General features: G+C 41.3%; 1 protein-coding gene across 6 annotated transcripts in view; it reads left to right on the forward strand.

Moving 5' to 3' along the window:
* The window catches only part of AOPEP (aminopeptidase O (putative)), a 189,674-nt gene extending 165,112 nt beyond the window's left edge, over positions 1-24,562 (forward strand). For 3 of the 6 annotated variants that reach the window (XM_062019060.1, XM_062019063.1, XM_062019064.1), the window contains 3 exons: positions 17,599-17,685; positions 20,963-21,107; positions 23,373-24,562. In XM_062019060.1, coding sequence (XP_061875044.1) covers positions 17,599-17,685; positions 20,963-21,103 — 228 coding nt within the window. In that variant the 3' untranslated portion in view covers positions 21,104-21,107; positions 23,373-24,562. Of the gene's footprint in view, positions 1-17,598; positions 17,686-20,962; positions 21,197-23,372 lie in introns of those variants that run through there. The other 3 variants (XR_009820913.1, XM_062019061.1, XM_062019062.1) reach the window with 3 other exon arrangements.
* Positions 24,563-25,722: the final 1,160 nt, after the last annotated feature.

Below are 25,722 nucleotides of genomic sequence, written 5' to 3' on the forward strand. Positions count from 1 at the left end.
TAAAAAAAAATCTTGCTAACGTATGGCATGGCATTGTTAACTAGGAGTGATAGTGTTACAGTAGGATCCAGACACACTCCAGTTCTCTCTTCTTTGTCTAAATCAGAAATAAGATGTTCCTGACTTCTCTATTGTTGTTACATCTTCAGATGCCTTAGTTGCTCAGTATTTCTGTGTGTTTTCTCTAGGTCCGGGTGTGTTTGCATGCTGTGTTAGTAGGAGGCAGTGCAGCCTAGATGTCGTAACTATTGTACGCGTACTTTGGGCAGCACATTTACTCAAGTGTTAAATTTCTTCACTATGTAATGGCAACTTTATGTTGGAGCCCAGTTCAGGCTAGTTGTGTGAATTCCCTCCAAATGCAATTGTGTCTGTTATAGTCTAAAATTATTCTTCTCTGTGGTCAACCCATATTGTTCCTCTTTGAGTGCTCCAAAGTCTCACTTGGGATTTAGAAAAGTTTGTTTTCCAGAGGGACTACAGTGTCTTCTGGATTTGGACATGAGTTTAAGGGGGGGGAATTGGTTCTTCACAGTTGTTTCTATTGAGCAGTAGGGATATTAACATTCCTTGAGGAAAGCACTGTTTTGTATGATATTGTGAATCACAGGCACATATGAGGCTAGGATCCATGCTCCAAAGGGCTTAATGTCTTTGAGAGACAAACCAGAAAATCCTTACGACCACATGCTACACTGACTGTTTTGTAAGAGTCCCATGAATTTTTCAAGCTGGAAGAGTTGAGACAATTAAGGCAGCAGAAGTTGTGCCTGAAAGCACCTTTGCAATGAGTCTTTGCTTCAAGTGTGTACTATTCAGGAAAGGAGGTAAGAAGATGGGATCAGTCATGAAAGTAAAGGATGTGTAAATTTATATATAAACAAGGGTTAATTTTGAAGTGGCATATGATCAAACTAATGGGCAATGAGGGAGCACAGGAGACTTAACATGACATTTGGCTCTTGTTTAATTAAAAACTACTCTGAAGGCTGTGGAAAGTCAGTGCGTGTGACTTACCTTGTTGTAATTGGAACTTAATTGAAATAATTAAAATTGACAGAGAGAGCAAAATCACTCTTTTGACTGTTACGCTGAAGTTGCTGTGTGGATGCTTACAAACACTTGGGCGTCCAGATATTAACGTGAAGGTGGCTCGAACAGGGACCTGGACCTAACTTTCTCTGCAGAAAATAAAATGACATTTCCACTGTTGCCATTTACTACACCTATGTACTGTCTTGTTGATAAAGATTTTTAAATGCCAGATTTGGTTTTAATTAGTACTTGAACCACCAACATCTCTATTTATAGGTATTAGAATATATTTTAATCACATCTGAATACCAGTGAAATGTCAGGGGTTCTATAATGGGAAGAGGAATTAATAGGGAGACAGATCAAAGCAGTAGTTGTGGTGTTGTTGCTCTTTGCCTGAAAATTTTAACCACTAGGCCACAAGCTTTCATTTCACAGGACTTTTGTTTCTCTCTGCCTTCATGCTTGCTTTCTTCCCTTCATACAGGGATTCATAATGACGTGGTCAGTAGTATGTGAGAGTGGTACACTAGGAAATATGATGATTTTGTATTTTGAACGTTTTGGTCTTAAAAATGGTACATAAGAGGATATCTGCACACTCAGAAGGCTTTCCCTGTATGTACCAAAGGTAGCTATAAAAGCTGTCTTACAGCATCAGAGGAAGTATAAAGCATAGCGTGTATATGTGCTGCTGAGTACCCTTGCAAGGGCAAGAATGTTCCACACTTTGTAGTTCTTACATGGAAAAGGTAGAGGATTTGGATAATCTCACTTTGTCAAATAAGTACGTTGGGAGGACTGAAGGACACAGTTGTCTAGTGGATTTTACAGTTGGGATGAAATCAGCAGAGAACCACCCTTCTGTCTCTGCCGTAGCGTGCTGGCATTGGAGCACCAAACCGGGCACTCGGGACATAAAGTGTGTGTGTGGGAGAGGAAGTTGCCGGAGCCTGCTTGCCTGGAAGCAGGATAGATCCACAGTGGCCTTGAGGTACTTCACAGCTCACTCATCAAGAAGCCTGCATAGCACAGCTCACTAACTCAGGTTTCCCAAATACTGCAAGAGAGCTCGTTATTGGGGGTCGCTTTGTCCTGCACAAATACAGCATGGGAAGTCCTGGTTTATGTTTCTTGAAGCTTTTATATCTGTATTTCTGAAACATCCCTATTTTGACTTTAGAGATCAGCACACTTGTGAAACAGCATGCGCTGGTGGTGTCTGTGCTAGCCCAGGGCCACGTGCAGGTCAGTCCTCAGCTAGTGAAGGCTGCCAACAGCACCCTTTGGTACTCCTGACCACATGTTGGCACACGCATGTCCAGTCTCACCGACCATCTTACTTCAGACAAAGAAGAGGATTTGTGGCAGGTTATCTGCCTTATTTTGATTCTTTCGTAGCAGACAGGAGAGGTAGAGTCAGCCTGTTCCTGGAGTCTGTTGACGTCTCTTCAAGGACTGCTCAAGCTGTGTCTTTCCTTGGATCTCCTCAGTAACTAGGAGTAGTTCTGTCTTCTGTCTCGAATGAGGTGTCACTACAGATATGAAGCTTCAGAGGAGGATAGGAGGTCAGTGGTAGCCTCTCCCTTCTAAGACAGACACCAATTTGAACGTTTCAGCTCAAAAAATAAAAAAGCAGACGTTAGGTGACACCTTTCTGATTCAAAATGCAAAATACATCTCTGACAGAAATGTTTGAGCTGCAAGAACCAAAAGAGAGATACTGATGCCTTAATCTTGTTTAAGACTTGTCTGCCCTAGGTCTTGTATACTACAAGACACTTGTAGGGCAATCTGCCTAATTGCAGAGTTTGTGATTTCCTAATTTTTTTCAGTCCACTTCTACAACAAATCATTATTTCATTTTCCATTTACTGTTCAAACCTTGCAACATCTAGAAAAGGCACAAAACTATCGTTTTGTTTTCCAGAGGTGAAATTCACTGATGTGATTTATTTAAACTGAGTATACCCAATATATCTTTAAACAACATTTTGATAGCAATCAAGATTTCAAAGTTTAAAGCCAATTTTCCATCATCCCTCAGTGCCTTGAGCCCATTGTCGTTCAGACCTTGTCAGACAAGTGGGAGTTAGTGGCAGGGGAGAATAACTGTGTCCACAGTTTTCTCCTTTTATTCTCTATTTTCTTGCTGTGACAATTCCTGCTGCACAAAAAGATAGCTCATATGACACTTCCATGACATTCCCCCTCCTGTGTCCAAGAAAAGCATTATAGAAGATATATGTGGTTGGAAGATGCCAAAGTCCAGCTGGAAATTCATCTGGCTGAGGAGAACTGGCATATATGATAAAGCAGCTATAGATGCCATAAGACAGCATAGTAGGATAATAGAGTTGAAGGTGAGCCTGTGTGCAACACTTTCAGTCCTATATAAGACTTGACAACATTTCTGCAAGTGTATTTTACTTGTTGCTTAGTCATCTAAGGTCTGGTGATAAAAAATACAGAATGTGGATGAAGCAGAAAGATTTATGGTCTATTTCCCCAGACTTTTCTCTCCAGCATTAACTTTCCTTATTCGCCTACTGCAGGCATCACTTTTTTGTAATGTGTCTTGCCTGCACAGCATATGGAAGGTTGCTTTGTTAGTTTTCCTTGACTCAGCAAGTTGGCTGAAATTCTTCTCACTTGCATAATGCTTTCCCTGTGTTTGAGATCATGATGTGGTATATTTTGGGGAAAGAGAAGAGACTATAACTGTTTCTGCCGAAAATGTGAGTAAAGTGAGTTAAGATCATAATATCATCAGTCATATGAGTGGCATAAAGCCATTCTCACACAACTACTTCATTGTGCATGAGGTCTGCCTGTGAGACTGAGGCTATAAAGTGGTGGCATCTTATTTCACTGACAGAAATCCACTCATGTTAACACAAACCATATAAGGTGCTGGGCATACTGAAAGTGATGAGAATTCTTTTTTTGACAAAGTAACTTTGATTCCTTGATCTTTCCTAGCCTTAGAAAAGCTGGCAGACATGGAAGTACAAATGATTTACAGTGTAAGACCCGTCCTGCCACTTCCTGTCTGATGCTGACTGCATTGTGCCGGTCATGTTCTCACACTGCTTTATTCAGCCATGCTGATGGTTGTGGCTAGGCATTGTTGGAAGGCACCCTTATGGAAGAGAGCTCTGTAGAGTACTCTGTAACACTATGTGGGAAAAGGGAACCACTCAGAACAGGTCAGCCCATGCTCACAGGGGGACAAGGTCCTCAGTGAGCTTCCCTTTCAGCACAGACACTGGGCTAGTCCTCTCTTGGGGCAGCTTTTGAATAAAATTATCAATGTGTTGTAAATGCCTCCACAAGCTTGACAATCCTTCTTAACTGGACCATGGAGCAACAGATAGGCATAGTGTTATTGCAACCGAATTGGGTTCCCTAACCAATGTTATTGTTGGCATGAACCACCAATTCCATAGTTGAAAAAGGTAACAGCTTGAGCTGATGAGGCTATTGCAGAACATCACTTTCTGCAGAAGATAAATACAATGATTTTTTGTTTTTACCAAAATAAAATTAGTTTCTGTACTTATTCCATGTTTAAACATACAGCTTATTATATGTCATGGTTTAGGCCTGGCTGGTGACCACCAAAGCTGTTCTATCACTCCCTCTCCTAAACTAGACAAAGGACAGTGAAACACAACAAAGGGCTCATAAGTCAAGATAAGAACAAGGAGATCACTCAGCAATTACCATCACAGGCAAAACAGGCTCAGCTTGGGGAGAATTGGCTTGACTGATTAGTAATAGATCAGAACAGAGCAGGGAAATAAGAAATAAATACTGAATCTTAAAACACCTCCCCCAACCCTTCGTTCTTCCCGAGTTTCTACCTCCTCCTCTGCAGTAGCACAGGGGCACAGAGAGTGGGGGTTATGGTCAGTCTATCACAGATGGACTTTGCTGCTGCCTTCTCTCAGGGGTAGGCCTCCTCACACTTCCAACTGCTACAGTGTGGAGTCCCTCCTCATGGGAGATAGTCCTCCACAAATGTCTCCAGTGTGAGTCCTTCCCACAGGCTACAGTTCTTCATGAACTGCATCAATGTAGTTCTCATCCATGGAGTGCAGTTCTTCACAAACTGCCCCAACGTGGGTCTCATCCATGGGAGAAGTAGTCTTTCAAGAACGAAGTACTCCAGTGTGGGTCCCTAACAGATTCACAAATTCTGACAGCAAACCTAGTCTGGCATGGGCTCCTCTCTTTGTGGATTTGCAGGTCCTGCCAGGAACTTGTTCCAGCATGGTCTTCCCACAGAGTCACAGCAACCTTCAGGCTTCCATCCACTCCGGCATGGGGTCTTCCCTGAGCTGTGAGTGAATCTCTGCTTCCCAGTGGCCTCCATGGACTGCAGGGGGACAGCTGCCTCACCATGGTCTCCACATTCAACATGTCACAGTGGAATCTCTCTTTCTCCACTGACCTTGGTGTCTGAAGAGATGTTGTTCTTACACTCTCACTCCCTTCTGCTGCTTTTGCAGTTTAGCATCTGCCCAGCAACTTCTTCCCCTTCATACATTATTCACTGAGGCATTGCCTTCATCACTAATAGACTTAGCCTTGGTCAGTGGTGGATGCATCTTAGAATTGAGTGGCACTGGCCCTGTCAGCTACAGGGGAAGCTTCTGGCAGCTCTTTTTTTTAAAGAAGCCACCCCTGTAGCCCCTCCCGTACCAAAACCTGGCCCAGACAAACCCACTGCATTATTCAATTTCAGCTGAAGTCAGGAGGAGATGCTTCATTTCATATATGCAAGTATGTTTTGTAGAACTTAACAGAGATGCTGTGAAAATTTATTGTGGATGCAAAATAAATTTCACCTGCCTTTTCTTCATTTTATATTCACAGCATTATTGTGGCACTAGAGATAGGTAAGATTACACTGAAGAACTTTTTTCTTTGCAATTGAATTGCAATTAGCAATTTAGGATTTAGGAGCTTAGAAAAAGCTCTGTAGCATAGTCAGCCTGCATGTCATATTTGTTTCTGGAATAAATCAGATCTGAGGTTTGTATACCCAATCTTTACTGAGGTGCTGTATTTGTTAAATTGAAAAGAGAGAAGAGATACGAGTTTTTGTAAAGTGTACTGTTATCAATCTGATGCTTTTCACACTTATCCTCTTCGAAATTTTCCTTGCTCTTGCAATAGTTCCTCTGGCAAATACTAGCAAATAATATCTCTCAGTCATAGAATCTTTCCCATTTTCACTAGTGAAGGGGCTAATTTCAGAGTACAGTAGACTATTGCCATCTCCTACAAAGAAAATGCATTGACCAAAGCAGCAGCCACTTGTCAAAAAGTGTCCTGTGTTCTTGGTATCTTTTGAGTCTTCACTGTGTTTCACACTCTTACTTGTGTTGCACCTAAATGGAGTTTGCAGTCTCTTTGGTGCAGATGCTGTTGGTATTATTATTGGTAAACTCTTGCATTTGCAGGAGTTGTATTTTTTTTTTTTTCCCATGAAAGGAGCTGTGGAAATTATAGTTTCTAGGAACATGGCACACACTCCTTAAAGATGAGGCCCAAAATTCAACGTGAAGCTAAAAATCGGAACAGGATGTGTGTCAGCAGTAGGAGTTACCCTGTGGAAATGACTCTTGCTGATGCAACTGTTGTAACAGAGTAGACATGTTGGGATGAGTTTCTAATATTGACTGAAGGATAATCTTAAGTAGCTGTGATGTGGGTTTGTTTTGTGGCTGCACGCAAAGTATAGAGATTTTTCCAGCCACTTGAGAACAGAGATTCCCTCCATCAGCATTAGCTCTCCAAAGGGCATGATTAGAGCATGAGATTTATGGAGCACTGGAAATAGCTTTGGACTAGTCAGCATTCATGATCCCGCACCCCTCCAGGAGCCAACAGCGACGTTTCTGTTCCAAGTGATCTTACTCGCTGCTGGGTGGCATTAAGAGGAGTTTCTAAGCCTCTAGCTGCTGCCATTACTGGTGCTGTTCACTTATCATTTCTTATTTTTCTAACTGGTTTGGGGACTTGATTTCTTCCTTGTCTAGCAGCCTAGCAATTTATCAGGACTTGGAAAGTGAGGGAGCTGATGGTAAGAAGGAACGAAACATGGAACTGGGTTGGTTAGCTTTGGTGGGTTTTTGGGAGGTTTTAGGGTTTGGGGTTTTTTTATCCAAAGAATCCGTGGAGGAAGGGATTGGAGATAGTTTTTGCGTTTTGATGTCCAATTGTCTGGAAAGGAAAATGAAGTGGTGTTCTCTTGGGCTTCCAGAGTCAATCCCAAAGGTGTTTGGAATTGGGTGCAACTGCTTTATCAGAGATTTGATACAGTATTTCTGTGTAGAGCAATACAAACCTAGCCCTGTAATACAAACCGCCTGGCCTTGTCAGGAAATTTAAAAGGTTACTCAGTTGCATATGTATGACATACTAGCCAGGATGTCAAGGAGAATGTAGCTATCAAAATACAAACAAAAGACCTTAGCTATCAGCTGCATGCTTTTTATTTCATTATGAAGCTGTAGGCATTTTTATGCTTGTGTGGTACATCCTCTTTGGTTGCTATAATTCTGAGGGAAAAAAAGAAGAAAAGAAATCTGATGATGCTTTTATTTTCAGTAAACTGATTTTGAGGCTACATCCTAACCACTCATCTAGTAGTTCTTGTTCCTGTATAAAGTCTGACTGCAGATGCAGGTTATGCCTGCATAGGACCAAGGGGCTGGAAAAAAATTGTATACCATAAGCCTTGTAAGGTCTAAACGGTGCAAGAAACTGGGCAATTCAAACTGAAGCAGAGCTCGTTCTCATGTCATTACCTTAGCCACACAGATCTGATCCCACCGCTGAACTTAATAATGACTTAATCACTGACTTAATAATGTGTGGGTAAAAGTCTGCTGTGCTCCTTTCAGCTCCATGCCATTTAAATACCTTCAGGATTGTAGTTTCCCAGAGAGGAATTTTGTTGTGTTCCACATGGAGTAAGCAGCAATGGTCACTGTGTTCTTGAGGGCAGGGTGTAAAGGAGGAGAAAATGACTCAAAATCTAAAACACAGAGTAAAATCTAGATGTTCTCATTTTGGGAATGAACTTGTTTCTTCTGAGTTTGTAAAAACAATATACATTCCACTTAGGAATTTTAGCTGGCAGTTAGGAAAGGGTGTGTGTGAGAAAGTTATGTGAAAGATCATTGTCTGTAGAGTAAAAGTCTCGTGTTTAGTTGTTTTGAAAATTGGAAACAAAGTTTTAAACTATTCAAAATTAGAAGGATGTGAGCACAGGCTGGGTAGGCTGGCTGTGACCTAAGCTGTGGAAAAGCCAGGCAGTTACATTGCACATTGCCTGGAATTTGAGTCCTATTTTCATGTGGAGCTTCAGAATCTGTCTGTGGCAGTACTCTTGCCTGGAAATCACAAATGTTTAAACCCCAGTCACTGTGAGAGACCAAAATAAAAGGAAGGCACTTTTTTGCCTCTAGTTACAAGAGGGAGGAGATAGAAGTAGAGATATGGAAAGAAGGCCATAAGCAAAGGGGACAGCTTACAGTTGCCTTTCCTTTTACTGAACATGAGTTTTAATTTAATAATAATTGTAAACAGATGGTTGGGGTGCTTAATCTCAAACTCTTCAGTTGGATTTCTGCTCCAGTTATAGGGGTGTTTATGTGCTTTTTCCAAAAACCATTTGGTTTTATAAGCCCATCATGCTTTTATGTGCATGTATAAATAGCTTCTCTTACAATACATATGCAAACACTGTATGGCTAAACCCAACATGCAGACTTGGTCCAGAAACAGCCAGGAGACTGTCCAGAGAAACTGGTGATGGGACACACTTGAATCTCTTGTGATGTTGGTATTAAAAAGAACCCAAAAACAACCATCTAGGGTGGTAGCAGAGATATTTGAGCCATTGTTGTAGATAGGCATTTCAGTAGGGTGTCAGAGGAAACATGGATGGAGTTCCATCATATGGAGAGGCAGTTGTGGTGATGCATTTTGTATTAGATATCACTTGGGCTGTATATACATGCCCAAGCCAATCTTACGGGGCTTGTCCCTGCAGTACTTCTTGGTGGAGGCCGCAGTGTGAGGTTGGTAGTACCTGAGCCTGAGACTTGGTCTATCTTCCCCTCTGTCCGAGGTGCAGGGCCTCCCAGCCTCCCAGCACCCTGTTCTCTCTTGCCCACCACCTGTGCCTTAATGAGTGTGGCCATCCTCCCCCAAAGGACTGCAGGGACAAGACTCATACCTTCGGCAAGTCACCCAGCTGCGAGAAAGGACCAGCAAGGGCTGAATGGCAAGTGGGAATAAGGCCCGGGAGCCTGCAGCAGTCTCGGATGGTGATGAGGAAGGCGTGAGGAGCTGCAGGGTCAGGCACAGCTGCAAGACCAGTGGTGCTGGGACCCATTTTCTTCTGGTGCAGAATCCTACTGGTATCCCAGCACACCTCCCACTGCTGGGGGTGCAGGAGGCATTGTGAGGCAGCACAACCCTTTCATCTGCTGCTGGCCAGAAGGCAGTTCAGCTCCTGGGAGGTAGCAGCACTGCTTCTGGGAGCACAGCTCAGCACATGTCTCCAGAGAAACTGTTAGAAAAGCAGCCAGTGACATCTTTTCTGCCATCTCCATCTTGCTGCAAGCTGTGAGTGGCACTAACTCTCCAATGTGCTGATCAGGCAATATTGAAAAGCCAGGGGAAAGGTGACCCATTTTGTTCCAGTGTAAGTAGTATATTTATGTTTCTAATTAAGGCTTTTTTTTAAATCTTTGTTTTTCAGATTAAGTGAGGTCATGTGCTATGTTAAACATTTTCTTACCTCACATGCACTAGGATATAGTGGGACCACTCTGAGAAACACTTTTGGGTACAGGCAGGGAAATGCTTGCCTAGCAAACCTTGTTAAAGCCATCACACCCCCTTGGTGGTGGCAGCCGTCTTCTGGTCTAACCATGCTGTAGGTCACTGTCATGTCGTTGCTTCGTTGGTCTGCTGCAAAAGAAGAAGGAGAACCAGAGGCCAGATCCTCTCGCATGTCTGTCTCCTGTTAGACAGGGTGAAGAGGGGCAGGCTGAGGAGCCCTGAGACTGCAGAGTTAGGCATCCTAACCAAGTCACTTATTCACAGCAACGGCATTGACACCAGAAGAGACTTGCTGCCTGTGCCACCTTTGAAGAAGAATTAGACATGGTTTCTTAGTCTCATGCTTTTTCTAACTCCTTTTGGAAAATTTTCTTCTGCCAGTGCTGATGTCATTGATCACAGATGGGGTCCATATGGGCAGAAAACTGTCTTGTTTCTAATTGGGAGCTCTCTGTGAACCTGAGGTAGGGAAAAAAGGGCATTTGTCTTTTCCAAACAAGTCCTCAGCATGTATGTCATTGCTAGGAATGAATCTTGTCCTGAAATACTGCCCTGTGGTTGCTACGCCTTTCTGATAATGGAGAGCAGCAGGGGTGCCCTCTGCCTTGCTTGAATTTCATAAAGCATGTTTCTTGATTCCTGTGTGTAGCATGTACGAAAGAGCCTCTATTCTGGCTGCGGAGGAGCATGCATTTTAGTCGGAGGTGGAAGTGGAATCATATTTACATTCTGTGGGAGCTGGAGAAGAGCGATCTGATAAGGTTGCTCCTAAGCAAGGCTCTGGCACTACAGAAACCATTCTTAACAGTAAGGGTCAACTGGGTTAGGTAGAAGGGGGTGAATTCCTAAGCAGGAGGGGAGGGGAAGAGTTGAGAAGGAAATGTGTGCTTATAAATCACATTTATAAAGATGAGGAGATTGAAGCTTGCATCTCTTGCAACTTGAGGCTTGCACAGCTTGTGTGAGCCTGCTGCCTTATCCATGGGCACTCCTGCACAGATACAGGCTCAAATGCTGCCAGTTGGCTCACAGCCTGCCATTACCCAAACAGCAGAGTTTGGTTTTTAGAAGCAAAATTGTACAACACCTCTCTTTTCTGTTTCTAAACGAAGGTGGTGGCTGCATAAGCCCTACCCACAGCACTCCATCACTGCTGTTGAGTAGGGAGAGGAGATATAGGACTTGCAAGTGCTTCTCCCCTTTTACCAGCACCTCTCATAGTATGCAGCTGCTTGATCTATGCAGAAATACAAATCAGAAGAGATAAAATGAGTTAAGGAACAATTCACAAAATCTAAAGTCTGATATTCTGATAAAATTAGATTTTAATTTGCTTTTTAATGACCAGTTCATACTCCTGGTTTTAAAGGATTTAGTCTTCTATGTAGTTCTCCTCAAAATGACAATGGGCTCCTGAAAAAAATTATCTTTATTAGCTAGTCTGTTATTACCTTAGGGATTCTTGAGTGACTATGCTGCTTTTTGCTGGCTTGTCAGTGGGCTAAGGTACTTAGGGATGTACATTGGGAAAGGAGGTTGTCCAAGGCAGCAGGAGTTGGCATGGGGTTGTCCCTACAACCAGTGATGCCCAGCACACAGCATGGTGTGGCTCAGTGAAGTCCATCAGCCTCAAATCCAGCCGCCCATGTGGTCACTGAACAGCAATCCCTCCCAGTATTCAGAATAAAATGAGTAAGGCTACAAAAAGCCATGAAAAAAATTTGGGGAGTTATCATCATTTTGACCATAGCTCTGGAAATTTGTTTAATGCTGAGAAAGGGTGTGGGACTCTTAACACAAAATCAATTGAACCTGTACACCATGAGGGCTTCAGGAAAAAAAGGTTGCCAGATGCCTGCTGCTGTGACATTGTAGCTAGCCCATGGGGATTTTTTGGCCTTGGAGTGTTGTCAGAGTGAAAGCTAGAAGACCTCAGAGATTAATTTAGACTGTGAAAAGTTCATGAGTTTTTGGTCTAGAATCCAAGCTCATTTAAGCTGTTAGACAGCTTCTTTGCTCAGTCTTCTGACAAACCATTGGCATGCACAGTAATCGCAATTACAGAGTCCTCATCAGGGTGATGAATCCATTCTGCTTGCATCCAGTAGGTTTTTGGCTATTGAGTACATTTTTTTCAGGTTGCGAAACTGATACTCTGTCAGCACAATTGTAACACATGACTATTTCATTGCTCCTTCTGAGCTGCTTCAGCATCCCTGATCGTCTTACTTGGGGAAATATTAATGAAACCAGATTTCCATGCTAAAGCATGAATACTCTGTGGCATGAAAGATAGGAATGCCCATTCAAAACTCACTCTATATAGAACTAAAAGTCACAGGTGCAACCTGGCTGGTGCATTAAATAGTAGCTATTTCAACTAAGAGGGAAACAAATCATTAAGTGCACTGTGAAAATGGCAATTCATAAACTGTAGTTCCCCCGTGTTAAGTAATTGTAAAACCTGGGAGTTTAGTCCAATTGTTGCCCTATTAGATGTAGCATTGTTCTTAATGATCTAGGAAAATTATCTAATATTTGAATCCAATTTATGTGTAGATAGAAAGGGACTGGAGATAAGTGCTTTCAGATGGAACAGCACAGCATTCCAGTGCTCTGAAGATACCAGCTTCCTCCTTTTTAATTTAATGTGTAGTAGCATAGTTTGGTTGTTTGAAAAAGTTTCTTTGTATTTTTTCCTCTTCAAATTAACCTGGAGTCTAGCCTCTGTGACTCTTTAATTAACATTTAAGGTTCAAGTTGTCCAAATAATTTTTTCAAGGGTCTGAACCTGTGCAGTCTAAAGATCTCATATGCCTCCTACCTTTAATAAAGGTTCCATTTTATTGGACAATAGCTCTTGTATTTCAAACTATCCCATTTTCCAAGATCTGTAAGTATGTTGCTTTCATTCAGTGATTTAGATTCATTGTCTCATGGCGCCTTTTAAATTGGATCCAGCTATTAGCGAAATGTACTCCTTTACCCTGAAGCTGGTTTCCCATTCTCCAGACCAAAGGCTTAGTAAACTTGAGGGGTTTTTTTCTCCCTTTAATAAAGGCATGGTTTGAATTAGTTGCTTTCTAAATCTTATTTGTAGACCTCAGAAGTAAAATATTTATTTTTCGCTTGCATACATATGATTGAGAACATTAGCAAGCTAGATCATTACAGTCTAACATATAAAGTTTTCTGTGAGGGTGTTTGTTTTAGGCTTATCTGATCATTTGTGTGGGGCAGGGGATAATAATATGGATTAGGCAAGTAATATATCACCTGGGTCAGAAAAAAATAAGTAATTGTCACTTCAAGATGTGTTCAAAATAGTTCAAAGATACTGTTTCTCAGGTATGTCATTGGGAGCTTTTGTTTTGAAAGTTGAGCCATGTGTTTGGTGCCTTAAATGGGTTTAGTCAGTCAGCTTCAAGCACCATTTCCCAAAAGGTCCTGGCCCAGGTGGTTGCTAAAACAAAGTGTCTGTCTTACAGCTGGATTAGTAGTATATTTTATCTGAGCATTTATTTTGGTGAAATAGTCTCTTGTATTCTCTGAAAACAGACTGAGCATAATTTGGGTTTCCTAATGTCTTCCACTGCACTATCAAAATACAGGTAATGTTTGAATTGCAAATCATGCTGTGCAATGCTGCATACGTTTCTTAAAATGAAACAAAAAGATGAGACCACTGGAATTATTTACATAAGCTGCAGCTCCTAAAATTTGGACTCCCTGCTGTTTCCCAGTAGCATCTCTTCACAACATTTCGTCTAGGTGATAGCCAATATTTAGACCTTGATGTGGTTCATTTTAATGAGAGCGAGAGAACCAGTTTCCAAATGTTGTACCTGAGATGGTGAGTGTCTTAGTGTCTTCCTGCTGCCTAACCATGCCATAGTGTCTTGGAAAGCTCACAGTAACAGTCTTCATTCAGCTCAAAAAGCTGATAGAGAAGCTGCAAAAGCAGGGCAGGAGAAAAGAACAATGTCCAGGGAATGAGAATCCATCGTCGGGGAACCTGAGGTCCCAGCAGACCTCCATCACCCCCTCCTCAGCCACCTCTCCCTGTCCTTGGGAGTACCAGCCGTCAGTCACGTGCTCATAATGATGGCTTGCAGCCTGGTACTGGAGGCTGAGAAAATAAATTGCATTTACAACTTTGGCACAGGAGTCCCTGCAGCTGCCAAATGAGTAAGAGTGTGGGTGGGCGGGCAGTTACAGGTGTTGCTCAGATCAAGACGAAATCGTATGTGCTTTCCGCCAACAGTAACAGGAAAGATTGCTGTAAGTTACTTTTCAGGTTTACTTTAGATTGTTTATGGTGTAACCAGCCAAAATGCCATATGGTCTACATCTCTGAACCGTGCAGAAGAGCACAGAGAAATGTGCAGAGACAAGACTGGGAGAGGACTACTGAATTCGTATTTTTGCCACTGAGTATTTGCTCCCGGGAGGCACAGAAAAGCCACGAAGAGGATACACAGGATGAAGTATGGTTAGCTCAGTCATACCACAAGCTACTTAGTTTTCAGCATTTCCTTTTGAGGCTGGTTTGCTAGGAGTGCCAGTTCACATTACTCATTCGTTGGGCTGTGAAGCTATTGTGCCCGCTCTACTTTTCCTGCACTAAACATCGGATGAGATATTGAGAACTGAATTTGGGGTTTCCTTTTCTCTGTCCTTCTCTTACATGAATGAATTTCCCATGTTTGTGGTATCAGCCTAGGACATGGATTGTACTAGATAAATTTCTTTTTATAGTGTGTATATCTGCATTTGCTTTCGCTGCAGCTTAGGTTACGTGGCCATCTACATGCTGTACTGCAGAGCAGGTGAGGAGGGCAAGAGAATGACCAGTACCCATACCCAGCCCAAGCTGTAGTGCACTCGCTGCCTGTCTTGCATAGAGAGCCAGACTTGGTTTCTGTACCTCGTGTACTGCTACAAGACACGGGAGAGCTGTTGGGCAAGTTTCACAGGCTCTTCTTCAGCAATTAGTGCTCCTGCAGTTTGCTCAGCCATTGTAGCATTTGGGGCTTTTGGAAAACAGGAGGCACACGTGTAATCGGAGGATAACAGACATGCTGCTCCTGCCCCAGCTGGCAAAGCGCCAGGGTTCCAGGTCAGGAAATGTGCCAGGATTTGTACTCACCCTGGGAAATAATGGCAAAAAAAGCAAAAGAGAGAAAGAAAAGTGTCTGCTGTCCCAGATGTCACTCAACAAATAAATATTTTTCTTTTAAACTGTTTGAAAGGAAGGTGATTGCCAAGAACAGGAGCTTTGTGGAGGAAGGAACAATTACAGAAACAGGCACAGCTTAATTGTTCTGTGTTTTCCAAAGCCATTGGGCTTCAAGTGATCAGGCCATGTAAGGCAGACATCCAGTTAATATGTGTGGAGGCAGGACCACGTGAGTGTCTTCACAGGGAGAACTTCTGTACTGGCCTCCATGCAGCTATTATGATCACACCAGGAAAGGCATGTTGGGGATGAGCTGGCTTGAGACTTATCCCTGCATCTTGTAAAAAATTCAGGCCATAAAGTCTTGTGACCTCCTCCTTTAGGATCAATAAATACTTTCATAACTACAGAGGAAAAAACAGCTACACCAAGAGGTATGAGTAGAACTCCATCCCAGAATACTTTACGATCTGCTGTTGAAATGTTTTCATTGAAGGCACAGTTTGAGATCTTGACCAGACACAGAAACTAGACTTACTTGGTTACCTCCTGGCTAAGTGCTGTAACTGCTGGACAGTGAGATATAGAAGAGCAGTGATCACAGGAGAAGGACCACAGTCCCTTTCTCCTTCTTATGTTTCTTAGACATACTGTGAGTAGACATAAGGATTTCATTTTATTTTTAAATACATGACAGAAGGTGAAGAACAAAGCATATCAGATTAAGGCAAATAGCCATTTAAATGTGTTTATGTTCTATTTGTTTGGTTAAGTCACCCTACAGATGAGAGAGGTGCATGCTTAATTTTTGAGCTTTTAAGGTTTGGTCTGGGCATAGAGCTGCTCTGTGCCATGAGAAACATCCTGTAACAAAGCTGGATTGCCTGGGAAGATTTACTTTTGGAATGTTTAGTATCTCCAGGGAGAAGCAACAGCTGGGTAGGGTTTTGAAGGCCTACATTATGGGCATCTCCAGAAAAGTGAGCTGAATCTTGAGAAGCTATTTTCTTTTGTAGATTTGATTCTGGTTCCACTTGCAGGGATCTTAGCAGCTGTTATTTTGTCAGCAAAAAGCTTTAAGAGACAGCTTTCATTGCCTGCTATGCGTTGCGCTGTAACTGTTCAGTATCTCACATGTTATGAGTGCCAGCTCAACTACAAAACCTCTCAGCATTTTATTTCATTCATAAGCTGTGTTCAAACTGTTTTGTATAGAAAGTCAGCTGGAAAAAGATATCAAGTACCCAAAGAGGACTCTTCTAGGACCTGTAAGCATTTATCACTTGTTGATTACACTAATAGAATGAACATCTAGTTACATGAGTCTGTGAACTCTTTTTTTCTGAGATATAAAGTTGGCAGGGACTACAGCGATGAAAAATGGGTTTTTTTCCAAATACCTTCTTTCTAAAAGCAACAATACATTTAATGTTACATTTTTTCTCCCTTTCTGACTTCCACTGTTGATGTTGTCAGTAAATCCATCACTCAGAAGAAGGTTAATTGGTATGAGCACAATTTGGACTCAGTTTTGACACATTGTAACTCCAAACGTTTTACACTTATTGTGAAAGGTGATTGTTATTAGGTGCCCTGTCTTTTGGAATAAGAAACAGGACTGGGAGTATGGGAGGGTTTTATTGTACTTAAGGGTTTTCCTTCAGTACTGAGCCACTAGTGGAATATAAAATGTTAGACTGATCGCTGAGGAAACCTTGCTGGAAAGCAAAACGTCACTTATGCCCCAGGATTGCCTAAGAACGAAATCAGAAATTCAAAGACAATAACAAAAACTCCCACACAGGTGATTAATGCTTGCAAAACTTAAAAATATTTTTCAGTCATGATTTACTTGAAAATGTCCATACTTTTCATTACAGTATGTTAATAACCATTTTTGTCAATGTGCATTTGGTAGAACAGATTGGCTTTTTAAGTGTAGATGGATTTTAAATGCTTTGCAAGGTGTTTAAAATCTATTAGTGGCAAAACTACTAGTTTCATTTAACTGAAAGCTTCATGTTTCTTGGTTTTATGTCTAACTCTTATCCTTTTGGCGTTGACTTAATACTGATCCAGAATTATATTGCAGCCTTTTTATCACTTAGATTTTACACTTACATAGGAGAAATTATCAGTTATATTTTGTGGCTTATCTCCTTCGTCCTTCTAACAGTATGAAAGAAATAACCTGTAGCTTAACTTAAGGGGAAAAAGTCAAGACTGGAAACAATGGAGGTAAAGATGCTGCAGATCTGGGTCAGTTTAGTAACGTGGAACCAAGGAGTTTGTCTCTGAGCATTCTGGGTTTTGAAACTTGGGGCTGATGTGTGCATCTCTCTACAGTGTTGAGAGAGTCATCTCCCTTGCTGCTGGGGGAGAAAAAAACCACCCAACCCGCCAAAAAACTCAAACTTGGCAACACTGACAAACCCAAACAGGTTAGAGATATATGGTCATCAACACTCACACAGATACACTACAGATTCTTCTCCTTTTTTTTTTCCCTCTCAAAGGTTCGGCACCGATGGTGTGAGCTGGTCATTAAACACAAGTATGTGCCTGGGTATGGAGACATTGAGAAATTTCTCAGAGAAGATCAGGTCAGTTACATTTAATTAGCGTTTTCCAAAAAAATCAACTTTTTGACACTCTTAGTGTGAAAATAAAAATAATATTTCAATATGCTTTCATGTTACAATTTGTCTATACTTAAATGTTTATTCACATGTCAGTTATTGTGGGGTTTTTTTTCAACGTGCTTGTTCAGTTTGACTCATTTCTTTTCTTCAACATTATCTCTATAAAAAGACATTCACTGCCTAACGTGACTGTTACATGTGTAAAAAATACAAAATATTGCAAGATATTCAAAGTCTGGGCAACACATTAATGCCTTTACGTGTTATGTTGGTGATGAACAAAGCCACTTACAGCCAATGCAGTTCTTGTACTTTCAGGCAAATATGTTTTGTCACAACAGCACAAAAATTTATTTCAGTCTTTCATGCTCTTTCTTTCAGCTCTGAAATATGCCTCCTATTTATATCTCATCCCATAAACAGGCCTCAGACTTCCTGGCAAGCTCTTTATTTTAAAAAAAAGGGAAAAAAAAGGAAAGTGCATCATAAACCAATGTTATTTATTAAACTAAGGAGTGTTTTATATATATATATACACTATATATTATATATATATATATGTATGTGTGTATATATATAATGGCCTCTTCAAAGACCTGCTTGAAGGAATCTTATGGGGTAGGATTCTAAATGGTAGGAATACCCAGGAAAGCTTGTCAGTCTTCAAGTGTCACTTCATCTAAGCCCAAGATCAGTGGGTCCCCGCAAGTAGAAAATCAGGAAAAAGCAGTAAGAGGCCTCTGTGGATGAAAAAGAAGCTACTGGAACAACTCAAAGTGGGGAAATAAGTCTATTGGAGGTGGAATATGGGCCTAATTGCTTAAGAAGAGTATAGGAACATTGCCAGAGCGTGTAGGGATGAAACCAAGAAGCCCTTTAGGAATTAAAGTTAACACAGGAAGTAAAGGAAAACAAGAAGGACTTTTTCAAATACATCAGCAGCAAAAGGAAGACCAGAGAGAATGTGAACTTGCTGCTGAATCAGGAGAGTGCCCTGGTGACAGAGGATGCAGAGAAGGCAGAGCTACTGAATGCCTTCTTTGCTTCAGTCCTTAGAGCAAGGCCGTCCCTTGGGAATCCCAGTCCCTGGAGGTTACTGAGATAGTCTAGAGAATGGAAGACTTTTCCTTGGTGGATGAGGATGGGGTTAGAGACCTGTTGGGCAAGCTGGACACCCACAAATCCATGGGTCCTGATGGGATGCACCCATGAGTGCTGAGCGCTGATGTGGTTGCTAAGCTGCTCTCCATCATTTTTGAACAATCATGGAGGCCAGGCGAGGTGCCTGAGGACTGGAGAAAGGCCAATGTCACTCCAGTCTTCAGAAAGGGCAGGAAGGATGACCCAGGAAACTACAGGCCTGTCAGCCTCACCTCCATCCCTGGAAAAGTGATGGAACAACTCATCCTGAATGTCACTTGTAAACACATGCAGGAACAGATGAGGGAGCCAACATGGATTCACCAAGGGGAAATTCTGTTTGACCAACATGATAGCCTTTTACAAGAGAATAACTGGCTGGCTAGATGAGGGGAGAGCAGCGGATGTCATCTACCTTGACCTCAGCAAGGCTTTTGACACTGTCACCATTAACATCCTCATCAGAAAGCTCAGGCAGTGTGGATTGAATGAGTGGATGGTGAGGTAGATTGAGAACTGAATGAAACATGAAGTTTATGGCAAAACTAACTTCTGGAGTGATTGCAACTTGAGTCAGAGCAGTTTCATGTCCTTATTAATTATAAAAGACTTGGCTTTTTTTTTAAAGTCTGGGAAAAATGCAAGTGTTGTTATTTAAATCCTTTTCAGGTATACAAAACTCCAGTGTGTTTGCTAAATGTTAATGTTTAGGCTTGGGAGAAAATTTTTTAACACTGGGTAGAGAAGGTAATTCCTACTTCTAACAAAATTCCAACGTTTTGAAATGTTCTATGAAAGCGACTGGAGCCCAGCTCCGAGGCCATGTGTGTGTCTGGTGTGGCTGCCAGACCTTGGTGCAGCTGCAGACCCTGGAAATCTGAATTCTTGGGTCTCTGGATGGCAGAGAGCATGCTTAGGGAGCTGGTTGGTGAAGAGTCTGGCAATTTTCTACTCTGGAACCTTTTTCTTTAATCGTAGTCTTTGCTAAAGTCTACGTTCTCTCTTGTTGGTGTCATTTTTTTTATAACTTACTAGCCAGGGCTAGAAATTCTGAGAAATAGTATTAAAAATTGTGTTTTCTCTGTGCTATCCAGATTTTTCCTCTCTGGCAACTGCCTAATATTAAGTACAACCGTAAAAGTCAGTGTGGCAAGCTGCTAATGTTTTGCCATGTATACAATCCTATCTTGTTAAGTGCAGCTTAACACTTAATGAAATCCTGTAATTAGATGAAAAAAATGCATCTTCAGGGAAAAAAAAGAAAAAAGAGACAAAAAAAGAGTTTCCTGTGAAACTTGCCAGTGCTTCACTACTTGCTGTCCAAAGGGCTCAGATCTCACCCCCAGGTCTTTGCTCCTATGTCCACAATTAGTAGTTAGGAAAAGCATCTTACGAAACTAGAATTTGTGCATGTTCAGTCATACCTCAGATGCAAAAAGAAGAGTCTGAACACAGATCTGACCATATCCAATTGATGTCTAGTTACAGGAATTGTCAAATGAGAATTTTAGGGGGGACTGTATTTTGGCTGATGTCCTCTTTATTCACGTATGTCTGTCTGCGTGTAAACATCTCAATTGGAAGGAAGATGTGTATCCCACTGAAGGAAGGACAAACTCTTTTCTTACAGGATATTTAGAAATATTTCAGGTAGTGGATACAAGAAAACAGATTTCAACTAGAAAAGTGTGAAGAAAAATGGAGTGAGAAAGCATTTTTTTCTCTCAGAAGAACATCTCCTGTTGATATTCTGTTCTTACACACTCAGTACAACTCAATGGTTGTCTACACAACCATCCTTAGGCTAAAGAGATCATAGAATCATAGAATGGTAAGGGTTGGAAGGGACCTTTAGAGATCATGTAGTCCAACCCCCCCGCAGAAGCAGGGTCACCTAGATCAGGTCGCATAGATCCAGAGAAAACTCCTTTATCTGGGGTAAAGGCAGGTGTTACAGAGTATATGATGTGGTATTTTCTGTGTTTTGGATTGTCTGATTTCTTTTGGTTTTAATTAAATGAGTACTATGAGGGCAATGGGTTGAACACTGGCTACTCATTCCTGGTGATAGAATGCCTGTGTTATGTTCCTCTTTCAGGCAATGGGTGTGTATCTCTATGGTGAACTAATGGTGAATGAAGATGCCAAACAGCAACAACTTGCACGTAAATGCTTTGCTGCAGCACAAGAACATATGGATACATCCTCAGCCAAAGTGGTGGCAGAGATGTTATTCTGAAGAGGTGACTTTTCTTTTTAAACACCCTGATTTCGCCTCATACAGAAAGAATATGCAGAGATCACTAAATGTAATAAACCTTGGCATACCATACAGCTTGTGACTTCCTAGCATTGAGAAGTAATTCATGTTAAATATTTTGCCTTTTTTTCCCCTTATTTTATTAAGCCCAACTGCTGGAGAATTGAGTAGGCACTAGCTGGAAAGCATGGCCTTGCTGTAAACTTTGTAACGGACTGTACAAGAGGCAACTCTTAAGTCAGAACAGCCAGACAAGGCCAGGCTCCACCTGCAGATGTTTGCCATTCTGTAGTCTTAAATCTGCTTACAGATATTGCAAGTGTGCAAGGAGCATTTCTGTGTAACAAAGCTGCATGTTGACTTGATAGTCAGCACATTCTTTGACAAGAATCTGAGCCTACAATGGAAGTATGGAGCTGTGCACCTGGAGAAAATTTGAATCAATTGAGAGCAAGCTGATAATGTTTTTGAGTTAAGTGTATTGAAGCCTGTGAAGACAAATTATGAGGCAAGAAGAGTAGCCTTGCTGGGAAGAAGCTGATAATAGCATATATAGTCTAACTTGTTTCTGAAATTAATGGGGAGGAATCACCAGAGAAAACACAGAACTGTAAGAAATAGCCATGAAATAAAGATTGCTGCAGGCTATAAACAGGTAATTTGCAAAAACAGTCTCAATTTTTCAGTCTATCTGATAGCCAGAAGTAACCTTACAGGGTCAATGCATGCATGTTTAAACCATAGCCAGTTAGGATTGGTATGAAGGTCTCTTCCAGTACAGCATACCTCAGATTTTTACCTGGTGATATAAGCAGACCCCGATTGCTTTGGTTGTTCACATAACTTTGCAGTTGATTCATAGTATCAGAATTCAGACATCTGATTTAGCAAAATCACCATTTATTAATTCGTACTGAGCAGAAATCTTAATTTTCTGCTGTTCAGGCCCCCACATGCAGCAAGTTCCATTTGAGTCTGTGGTGTTTGTTTATACGAAATGCAGCAGATGATAGATACCATGAAAGCAAGTTTGTTTATGAACAGCCATGTTGTTCTTCTGCATAGACAAGAACTGTGTCTGCCAAGAAATCTTTTTGGGAAAGGTAGATCAGGCTGTAGAGTGCCAGCATTATCAGTTATGGGATAGGAAGGTCGCCTCCTAAACCAGGTAAGGATAAGAGACTTGCTTGTGTGCTCGCAATTGCAATAATTTTTAATCTGGTAGATACCTTCAAGCATCTGAAAGCAAGAGGCATGGAGATGCAGTTTGATCTGGTCCTACTGTAACTAGGAACTGTCTTTCTATAGCTTCAATAATAAAATTTCTGTGAGCTTCTAGTGGTAAGTATCTAGCATAGGAAAATGACATGGTAATTAGACATATAGACTGCTGTGGTAGCAAGTAGTCTAAATTTGCTCCACAGACTTTTCATAACAGACTAGAAATGCACGGTGAGCTATAACATAGAATCTAAAGACACAACTGTTATGAGAACATCACTCTGTGTGACTGCACGGCTTTCTTTTGATGTTGTGGCTGTTTGGGTTCCTGGCATGATGATTTGTGACTTAAGATTAAAATCACATTGCCAGGGATTACCACACAGCCATGACCACAGCTGCTAGTATGAAACTCACCATAACTGTTTGATCTGTGCACAGCATGGAATCCTCTCCATCCTTTAAACCAAAACAAAAAAGAGGAACACAGCAGACACGTCATGGAAGAACGTCATCTGATAATTATCTATACCCAGATGGAAACCTCTCTGGCGAGGTGCAGAGCTTAGCTGATTGGTGAACAGTGATTGTTTCTCTCTTTGTTCACAGTGGCTAAGTTCTGCACCTGAAGAGAAGGGGAGAGGAGACTGCTTAATGTCAGCCTGCACAGGACAGAGGGTGTTTGCTGGCTGAAATACCTTGCTGCTGAATGGGCAGGTTTACAAGGAACCTCTGTGTGAGTGAGATACCGTACATCAAGGATAAGAGGCAGAGGTGACATGTGGAGGACCAAAGACTCTCTGTAGCTGAGAATAAACGGCGTTCCTAAAATTCTAAGTCTGACTGCAAACATAACAGCATTGACTACAGTAATTGGGTCACCATGCTTTCTTAAAGGTCAGAGGAAATAAATGTCTGTGACTTTAAACTGGAGTTGCCTATAAAGCTTTGTTTCATAGTTTTCTCATTAATGGATGCTGCCCTGGTCTTTCCACAATTGTAGCTTAGCACTGCCTGTCATTTGCAGGAAATGCTTGTTTCCGTCTGGAGCTGCCACTTACAGCTGCTGCTGTTGTTCCAGGCTGTTGATGGACCCGTCCTCCGGTGCCTACTGAGCTGATATCAGTTCTGATTTTACACACTGGCTCAGTTCAGCAGGAACAGGAGTCGAGCCCTAGAGCAAAAAAACCCAGATGTACCTTTTCTAAGAGCCTCTAAGAAATGTTACTGTTTTCTCTCAATATCCAAATTAGTCCTGAAGTTAAACAATAAATGGCCTAAGGTGGAAAAGCTGTTTAGAGAACTGTTGGCTTAAGATGAGAAGGTATGTGGATATGTAGCTCATCATCACACAGTATTGCTCTGATAACTGACCTCCTGCGTTATTCTCAGAGTAACAAGCTAATAACCAAGAGAATGTGCTTGCACTGTGGGTCTTCCTGGTCTTCTCCAGACCTTGTTGTGGTAGCTGTAGAAATCTAACGAGATCATTGTTAATTCTGTAACCACAGTTACGCTTTACTGCTAACCTAAAACATAACTCCAAGCTGGGGCAATGAAGAATGCACAGATAGCCCTTTATTGAGACAGAGTATTAACTTTTACTGCTATTTCCATTGCAGGAAAGATCACAGAGAAACTGTTTTAATATATCTCCTCCTAAACACCAACTGTACTAGGATTTCATTGACCCAAGACATCAAAGAAAGAAGTACGTGACAGCTAAAACAATCAGCTGACAGAAACATTGACCTCTCAATATTTATGTCTTCCAGAGGCTCACTGTAACAGAGAATGCATGTGCACAAAACAAACTACACACATACATGTTACTGTGGCTTTAGGTAGTTCTTTAATACAAAAAATTTGTGGTTTATCCTTGCTTTTTGGTGATGCAACTATTCCAGTTTGCTGACACCAGGGACTCTCTGATTTAAACGACTTTATGCACTCAGGTAATTTGGCAAACATTAGCAATCTCTGAAATTCAATGAGAACGGTATTCTCTACTTACAATTTTGGCTGTAACTGCTATGCCAATTAAAAAGCCAATATAAAGTTAGTAGGAACTAATACAAGACCCTTGTGCTGGTCCTTTTATACAATGATGTATATCAAGTGTAGCTCTTTCCTAGGAATGTACTGCTCCAGTGATCAGAAGACAATTGTTTCTTTTGGAGAGTAAGAGTTTAAAATACAAGCATTTGTGAATATATTTAGTTTGTACACTATTGTTTTACATAACATACTCTTGTAAAAATAAATGCTTTTTTCAAGTACCTGTAGTCTTTCTGTTGCACAGTGGTCCAACATTACCAACTTTGTAAGAGGAATGATCGCCTTTCTGCTTTTGCAGTGGGAGAGCAGCAGCTGAACAGTTGTTAATGAATGGATATTAAAAAGAAGAATGAAATGTGATGATTAATGTTTTTTAAAGTTCTTGTGCTTGGAATCTAAAATAAGAGTCTGTCTCAACAGTGACTTCAGTCCAAAGAGAAGAGTTCTTCCTCACCTTACTACAGTTGCTGACCTTCACCCTTTCTAGGCACACAGTGTCAGTACCTGAGTTATGGGACACTCAGCAACTTCTTTCAAACACAATAAGAGCTAGGAAATTGTCCAAGAATGCTCTGAGATACGTCCATGACTTCTAATAAGTTACACTTAATAAAAAAAAATACACTTCTGTGCCTTCTAATAAGTTACTTCTAATAAGTTACGCTCACAGATGTAGTAATTCATAAAAGAGTTATACTTCATTTCACGTTTTTTCTGCAAGGGCCAGCAAAGGAAACCAGCTTGCTATTTGCCTTTTCTCTTGTGTTAGGGAAAGAAACCAGAGCTAGATAAGGCTCTTGCACAGTACACCCAGAAATTAAAAATGTTGTAAGGCTGTTCATAGCCAGTACTATTAAGACTATGTGCCAGGTAATACAGTCCACACATTTGCAAATATCAATGAGATTTTCTTTCAAGACAGTCTACTTTTCTTTCCTCTTTTAAAAAAAGCCAAACAAGCTGGTCAAGCACAGCAGTTTCTTTTGCTTGATACAGGTGTTCCAGTCTGTCTCAGCAGCATTAACATGAGCATAAACTTGAACACTGATTTCTCTCACAACAGCTTTGCTGATACATTGTGCATCATAGCAACTGAGAAAATGAACTGAAAACAAAACACTAAAACCAAACAACCCATCCCTAACTCAGTCTTTTCCAAACACGGGAGCAGTTTTACTTTGGATAAGATTGGAAAGCCTGATGCAGAAGCCTGGACTGTCTCCCACTTACATCATTAGGCCAGCAGCTGGTTAGCATCTCACAGATTCTCTTCTTAACAGTAGCTCTTAGCTCTTTTAACAGTAAAAGAAGTGAATCTC

This window comes from Colius striatus, chromosome Z (assembly GCF_028858725.1).
Source record: "Colius striatus isolate bColStr4 chromosome Z, bColStr4.1.hap1, whole genome shotgun sequence".
In the NCBI taxonomy this organism is placed as follows: Eukaryota; Metazoa; Chordata; class Aves; order Coliiformes; family Coliidae; genus Colius; species Colius striatus.